This window comes from Apus apus, chromosome 20 (assembly GCF_020740795.1).
Source record: "Apus apus isolate bApuApu2 chromosome 20, bApuApu2.pri.cur, whole genome shotgun sequence".
In the NCBI taxonomy this organism is placed as follows: Eukaryota; Metazoa; Chordata; class Aves; order Apodiformes; family Apodidae; genus Apus; species Apus apus.
In genome coordinates, this window is record NC_067301.1 from 3,156,082 (window position 1) to 3,163,579 (window position 7,498).

At 57.6% G+C, this 7,498-nt stretch overlaps 1 protein-coding gene across 2 annotated transcripts; it reads left to right on the forward strand.

Moving 5' to 3' along the window:
• Positions 1-1,715: 1,715 nt before the first annotated feature.
• Positions 1,716-3,467, forward strand: HES4 (hes family bHLH transcription factor 4). 2 transcript variants are annotated; one of them, XM_051637160.1, is made up of 4 exons: positions 1,716-1,956; positions 2,045-2,140; positions 2,229-2,316; positions 2,420-3,467. In XM_051637160.1, the coding sequence occupies exons 1-4, from the start codon at positions 1,774-1,776 to the stop codon at positions 3,010-3,012; spliced, it is 960 nt and encodes a 319-aa protein (XP_051493120.1). In that variant the 5' UTR covers positions 1,716-1,773; the 3' UTR covers positions 3,013-3,467. The 2 variants fall into 2 exon arrangements, with proteins under 2 accessions (XP_051493120.1, XP_051493122.1); XM_051637162.1 differs by having other exon boundaries at positions 1,716-1,884.
• Positions 3,468-7,498: the final 4,031 nt, after the last annotated feature.

Here is a 7,498-nt window from a genome sequence, read left to right on the forward strand (position 1 = left end):
AAAGGCATCAGATGCTTCAAGTGGAGAAATCACTCTGGATTTCAGATGCTGGTCTATGGAAAGCTGATACCCAATTCATGATTATTAAAAGATTCCAGCCTGCAGCACAGAGAGATTCCATAAATATGCCACATTCTCTAAAAAAAAAAAAAAACACCAACAAAAAAACACCAAAACACCAAAAAGAAAAAGAAAAAGGTCTTGAAATGGGCAGGTTTTGAAATCAGCCAGGAGCTGCAAGGCTGCCCAACCAGGAAGTGATTTGGGTGTGGGAACAGAACTGACCGGTACCGGGCACGGAGGGAACCCCCCCCCCCCAGGAACTGAACCGGTCCCGGGGGTGACACCGTGACCCGCACAGCCAGCGGGGGCTGCGGGACCAGCCGGGGGGGTCACCCCAAGGGTCCCCTTTGCCCAGCCCGAGGAGGAGGGCTGGGCTGCCCCCCAGCGCTGCCCCCCAGCGGGGAGAGGGCGGGAGAAGGAGGGAGGTTTTGCATCCTCACCTGGCGTCACGTCCCCCCGAGCATGGGAAGCAAAAAAACCAAACAAACAAAAAATGCCCTTTAAATTTCCCTGAACGAGAAACCGCAGCGACGCGGGGCGGGAGGCAGGAGGGTTCCTTGGGCAGGGGCGCGGCAGGGAGCTCGGGGGGGTGGGGGGACTGGGAAACCCCGACCCCCCATCCCGGGGTGACGCACACACGGACAGACACACACACGGACAGACACACACACACACACACACACACGGACAGAAAGACACACACGGACAGCGCGTCCCGAGGGCTTGGGCTGGGAAACCCATCCGGGGGGCGGGGTGGGGGGGGTGGGGGGGGGGGGTTGCACAGGGGGGTGTCTCAAGGCACCAGGGGGGTCCTGACCTTCTAAAACGGGATGGGGGGGGGCGCTAAGGGCTCCGCTTCCCCGGGTCCCCCTCGCCGCGGGGCCGCGCACCCCCGGTTTCGCCCCCCCACCCCTCCAAAACACAGCCGGGGGGGGCTGTCCCGTCGGGGCGGGGTTTTCCCAGGGCCCCCCCACCCCCGACGGGGCCGCGCCGCGACCGCTCCGGCACGTGCTCGGGCGGAGGCGGGAAGGGGGGGTTAAGAAAGCCCGGGGGTGGGGGGGGGGGAACCGCGCGCGTCCCGGGGGCGGAGGCACGAGCTCCAACCGCGCTGATTGACAGCGGGGGCGAGCGGCAGCCAATGGCGGGACCCCCCCTTCCCCCCCCATTACCGCCACCCCCCGCCCATTGGCCTCGCGTGCCGCGCCAGCCGCCGCCCCCGCGCAGCGCGGCGCCCCGGGCGGGGCTGGTCCCGGGGGAGCACGCGGGGCTGCGGGTGTGACACGGGGAGGGAACGCGGCCAAACCCCCCCCCAACACACACACACACACCGGGGCTCGACCCCGAGGTGTCACACGCGGGGAAGGCGGGCACGGCCCGTCCCCGTGCCCCCCCCCCCCGGGGCTCGGCGCCGCCCCGCCCGTGCTGCCCCCCCCCCCCCGGTGCCCCCACGTGTGCCGCCGGGCGGGCCGCGCCGCGGGCGGCGGGGCCGCGGCCAATGGACGGGGCGGGCGGCGGGGCGAGCGGCGGCGGGTCCGGCCGCGATTGGGCGGCAGGAGTGTGGGAACGGCCGCGGCGGCGGTTTCACACGAATGAGGAGCCGCCGCCGGGTATAAAAAGCGGGGGGTGCCGCTCCCCGCTACCGTCGGCCCCGCCGCGCCGAGCTCTCCGCACGCGTCTGTCTGTCCTTCCTTCTTTCCCTTCCCTCCCGCCATGCCCGCCGACACGGGCATGGAGAAACCCACCGCCTCGCCCATCGCGGGGGCACCGGCCAGCGCCAGCCACACGCCGGATAAACCGCGGAGCGCCAGCGAGCACCGGAAGGTAAATGGCGGGTGCCGGTGGGGGAGCAGCAACGGTGGCGCTGGATGGCGGCGAGCCCGCGGCCGGGCTGAGGTCGGTGTCCGGGATGGGGTTGGGGTGGGGATGGGGGAGGTCGGGAGCGGACCGGCCCCGGGGCTCACCGATTCCGCTCTTCCCGCAGTCCTCCAAGCCCATCATGGAGAAGCGGCGCCGGGCGCGGATCAATGAGAGTCTGGGGCAGTTGAAGACCCTCATCCTGGATGCGCTCAAGAAGGATGTAAGTGGGGGGAGCCGGTGGGGTTGCGGGGATGGGGGGGGCTGGCTGGCAGCGGGCAGCCCTGACGGCTCCGCTCCCCTTCCCGCAGAGCTCCAGGCACTCCAAGCTGGAGAAGGCGGACATCCTGGAGATGACCGTCAAGCACCTACGGAACCTTCAGCGGGCGCAGATGACGGGTAAGTGCAACCTGCTCAACCCCGGCTGGGGGGGCTCCGGGCTTGGGGACAGGGGGACCAGGCTCCTGAGCTGCTCCCTCACCTGCCACCCTCTGCCCTCCAGCCGCCCTCAGCGCCGACCCCACCGTCCTGGGCAAGTACCGAGCCGGATTCAACGAGTGCATGAACGAGGTGACCCGGTTCCTGTCCACCTGCGAAGGGGTGAACACCGACGTGCGCACCCGCCTCCTCAATCACCTCTCGGCCTGCCTGAGTCAGATCGTGGCCATGAACTACCCACCGCCGCCACCTCCTCCACCCCCTCCGTCCAACCAGCCCGCACATCTGGCGCAGCAACCCCTGCACGTCCAGCTGCCTCCCGCAGCAGCCGGAGCTGTGCCCGTGCCCTGCAAACTCAACCCCGCCGAAGCCTTATCCCCCAAAGTCTACGGGGGTTTCCAGCTCGTCCCTGCAACCGATGGCCAGTTTGCGTTCCTCATCCCGAATCCAGCCTTTCCTCCCAGCTCCGGACCAGTTATTCCTCTCTATGCCAACGCCAACGTCCCGGTGTCTGCGGGTGGTGGCTCTGGGAACCCGGCCACCCCCTCAGCATCCCCGGTCCAGGGGTTAACATCATTTGGGGGCAGCATTGTTCCAGCGTCCCAGGCGGGGAGTCCCATCGGAGAGCGCAGTGAATCCGTCTGGAGGCCTTGGTGACTCTGCCTAAATCATTCCCCTCCCTTTAAAAAAAAAAAAAAAAAAAAAAAAATCCCCTAAAACTCCTCGTTGGCTCCGTTGTATGGAGCCCTGTTATCTTTGGGGGGCTTTTTTTTTTTCTTTTTTTTAAAAAAAACCAGATTTAAACAAGAAAGGAAAAAAAAAAAAGGACCTCGCTATGAACGTGCTATTTATTATTTTCAGAGGTTGGGATCTCGACTTGTATTTTTACTCCTTCAAAATGCCTTTATTTGAGATACTTTTTTTTAAAAAAATAAATAAATGAGAAATAGTTTTGTAACAAATATTCAAAAGTATAATGCCAAAGTTGTTTGTATCCTGTTTGTCTGCGTGTGTGTGTGTGGCTGTGTTGGAGACTTCCAAAAAAGAAAAAATAAGGAAAAAAAACCCACAACATTGCAGGTGTTTAAATAAATAAACTCTTTTGAAATAGATGTATTTCTTCCCCACCTTCATTTCGTTGGGTGAGAGTGGGCACTGACAAACTCAGCCTTGTGTGTGGGAGTGAATTTCACGGCCTTAAATGAGGCATCTGCAAAAGAGCTGGGAGGGAGGGAAGGTGACTGGGTTGAGGAGGGGTCTGGCAGGGTTAAATGTCTCCTGAGAGCTTCACAAGGGTCGTGTTTGCACTTAGAAGAAACGGATGCCTAAAAACCTGCTCCTGGAAGCTGAGGAGACACGTGCTGCTTTGCTACCTGCTGCTGAAATAACTGCTCTGTGGATTCTGCTCCTTCCCACCTTGCCGTGGGGCTGCCTCGGGGGGGGGGGGGTGTGCGCTAAAAGTTACTATCTCGCCTACAAAAGAGCCAAGAGAGTCTGTCCCTATTGTGAGGAGGGTAATTAGAAGATATAAAGGGTCTCATCGAGTATGCAGCGGGCTCTTTGGGAAGTTGGGAACCCTATTGAAACGCCTGGGAACTTGGAGCTGAGGGTTAATGTGCGTCTTTTTTTTTCCTTGCCACTCTCATTGACAGGGCCAGATAGACTCTGATACTCAATGCTGTTGTAAATTCAATTGCCTGGCCTCACAATGCCTACCTCATAAAAGAGAATAACTCGGGGTTGTGGCTTTTTTCTTCTTTTTCTTTTTTTTTTTTTCCCTTTTTTTTTTTTTTCCAGTAAGCAAAGGAGCTGAGGAAAAGACAGTTTTGCCACCCATTCTGACTCACCCCCACTACTTGAATCCTGGCCAAGTGGAAGCAATTGCAGCCTCACACACAGAGAATTAACCACTTCCAATTGTCACCAATTAATAAGGCCGGGGTGTGGAGAAAGACCATTAAGAGTGAGTGCCTGGTATGGAAGGGAAAAAAGCTTTGTGTGCTTTGCTCCAAATTTATGAGGTGGGGCTATCGTGTAATCTCCGAGAGCAAAGCCAACAGATGACATGTGTGTGTGCCAAACCCGTGTCCAGAGGCATAACCCAGCTCAGCTGGGCTTTCCTCCATCCTCCACTCCATGGGATTCCCGGAGGCAAAGGTGATTCTCCTGCACCCCCTCCCTGAACCTGAGGGTTTTCCTGGCAGTTGGGTTGAGACTGGCAGCGTTTCACCGTTGACAGAATGACCTGATGTTTACAGAGCAGCCAATTAATACCATCAGGCCCAGGGATTATTTTTTTATTATTATTTTTTTTTTAAATGGAAATGCAATTTCATCTTTCAAGGTCTAGTTCCATCAGCAGGCAGGCTGCAGCTCCTGGGAGAAGATGGCACTGTGGATCTGCGTGTTAGGGGGTGGGGGGTTGTAAAGCAGATTCTCCACTTCCTAAGGTTTTTTTTACGACCTTCCTGAGATTTTTGGCCGAGGTTAGATCCAGGATCACAGGCTGCTTGGAGCCTGGTACTGATCCAGTCCAGCAATTCCTCTGCACCAAAGCGTGGGCAATCAATCACTGCTGAAAGTCCTCCATCGAGCAAACAGGACTAGGTATCCATTTGAATCAGGAGGTTCCCAGGAGGTTTTGTTATGCAATCACAGACATAAAATCATGTTACAGCAATTCTCTTCCATCCCCCACAGCCAGGCACTACCCCTCCTTTGCTGTCTGAAGAAGGCTTGGGAGAGCAGATGAAAGCCTGCCTGTCGCCTGCCTGTAACTCTATACCTCCCTGGGGCAGCACCGTGGCTCTGGGCTTGTCCCTCGCTGCTCCATCCCCTCCAGATTGCCCCCAGATTCAGCAGATTTCTCTTCTTGCCAAGGTAGCCAAGCCAAAAGCGACTGCTGAGTTCAGGCACAGGGGGAAAAAAAAAAACAACCCACAAAACACCCTCTTTTCTGAGTGGGTTTTGAATGATTGCAGCGGTGCAAACATGACACACGCCGCGGCGTTCCTCTGGGACGCTCATCTCCCAGCAGGGGAGCAGCAATCATTCACTGCTCTGCCTCCTGAGCGAGACCCTGAAACACCCGGTGGGAAGTGCCACTGTCACCTCAGCCCCTTGTCAACACTGCTCGCTGGCCTCCGACTTCTCCACGCCTTGGTCCAGTGGTACAGAAGCTGGACATGAGGTGCATTGGCACCAGCAAACTTCCATGCCATGATTTTGGTTGACAGCTGGTTGAATATGAGACTGCTTGTGCTCAGGTGGCCAAGAAGGCCACCAGCATCCTGGCTTCTACCAGCACTGGTGTGGCCAGTAGGATCAAGGCAGGGGTCGTCCAGCTGTGCTTGGCACCAGTGATGCTGCAACTCAAATCCTGGGGTCAGTTCTGGGGCCCTGATGAAAAGAAGGATATTGAGGGGCTGGAGCATGTCCAGAGAAGGGCAACAGAGATGGGAAAGGGTCTGAAGCACAGGTCTGCCAAGGAGCAGCTGAGGGAGCTGGGGGTGGGTCTCCTCTCTCAAGTAGCAAGTGATAGAACTAGAGGAGATGACTTTAAGTATATTAGGATATTAGGAACAATTTCTTCCCCATAAGGGTTGTCAGACCCTGGCCCAGGTTGCCCAGGGCAGTGGTGGGATCACCATCCCCAGAGGGATTTCAAAGCCGTGTAGATGTGGTGCTGAGGGACATGGGTTAGTGGTGGCCTTGGCAGTGCTGGGCTAGTGGTTGGCCTCGATGATCTGAAAGGTCTTTTCCAACCAAAAGGGTTATCTGAAACTCAGAATACTTCCAGGGGATGTTGCCCTTAACTCCAGAATGCCTCAGAAGACAGACAGCTTAGGCTCAATCACTGTGTCTGCCCCTGGGTTGTACCCAGAACCTGTCCTGCAACACCTCTTCTGGCTCTACCAGGCTATTCCTCTACAAATGGGGGACTGTTACGCCCCTTCATGGCTTTCTCCCCAGCTCCTTTTCCAGATTGGGCTAAATTTGGTCTTATCCCTTTAAAGGTGCAGTGAAAGAGCCGAGTTGGCCGCTGCCAGGAGGTGAAAGTCCAAAGGGATGGAGGCAGTGCCAGGGGTTAGGCAGGGAGCAGGCAGTCCATGGGCAGGATGGCACAACCTGGGTGTGGTGGAGCAAGGCAGCAGGGAAACCCAGCCAGCCCCTGATGCCTCCTTCATCCCGGCCCCGCAGCCACAGCTCTGCCTTCTCCCAAGGGAAAAGGTACAGGGACAGGTGTTAGCCACTTCCAGAGGTAGGGGAAGGCTGACTGGAGCAGGGAATGTTGTTCCAGCCAGAAAACTCGGTTCAATGTTCAGCAGTAGTTCAGCTATGGCCCTGCAGCAGTGCAGCCCCAGCAGGCATCCCCTGAGATGCACTGATCCGTGCAAGGAAAGAGTCTTCTGCAAGGCCCCAGGCAAGAAGCAAAGCCCCTTTCAGCTTCTGGGCTGGCCCAGTTCAGCAGCCGGCAAAGAACCGCCTGGGAAAAGTGCCCGAGGCTTCGGCTGAAGTCTCTTCCCTTCCCATCTCCCACGCTGGTGCCTTTGTGTTCTGCTTACAAGTTTCCCTGAGAGGAAATTTTCTGGACTTATCCTCCTGCCTGAGCTCTTTATGCAGCTGTTCCCTCACCCTCCACCTCCTCCAACTGCAGCTACATCTTCTCTGCTGCTGCTCAGCTCGTCCCCTTCCCTGCCTGGGAGGGAGTGATGCAGCTGCAGCACCGAGCATCCCATCCCCAGGGGGCTTGACCCCCTTCCCATCCTGCCCTGGCATTACAGAGGGGTGGGGGGCTCTGGGATCATCTCCCCATTATTCCACAGCTGTCCTGCCACCAGTCAGGCAGAGGCAGATGTTGGCATCCCCTCAGCCCAGGCTGGCAGGACATCACACACCGCCCCATCCCTTCGGATGGTGCATCCCAGAGACCCTCCGGGGAGCAGGAAGCGGCTCCTCAGGCTCAATGGCTGCAGCCAGATTTACTCAGGCTGTTAAGTTGATTAATTGAAATGAAGTTCCTCCAGAGAATCGGCGTGTTCTTTGAGGTCAGGGTCACAACACTGAGACGCTTAATCAGATCTTTCCATTTACCCCTCTCAGGATGGCTGGAATGCAGCCTCTTTCAAAGCCAGGCACTTGG

Coding starts and splice junctions, on each gene's coding strand:
- HES4 (XM_051637160.1), top strand. CDS start 1,774: ATGCCCGCCGACACGGGCATGGAGAAACCCACCGCCTCGCCCATCGCG. Junction 1,957..2,044: donor GAGCCCGCGGCCGGGCTGAG/GTCGGTGTCCGG, acceptor CTCTTCCCGCAG/TCCTCCAAGCCCATCATGGA. Junction 2,317..2,419: donor TCAGCGGGCGCAGATGACGG/GTAAGTGCAACC, acceptor TCTGCCCTCCAG/CCGCCCTCAGCGCCGACCCC.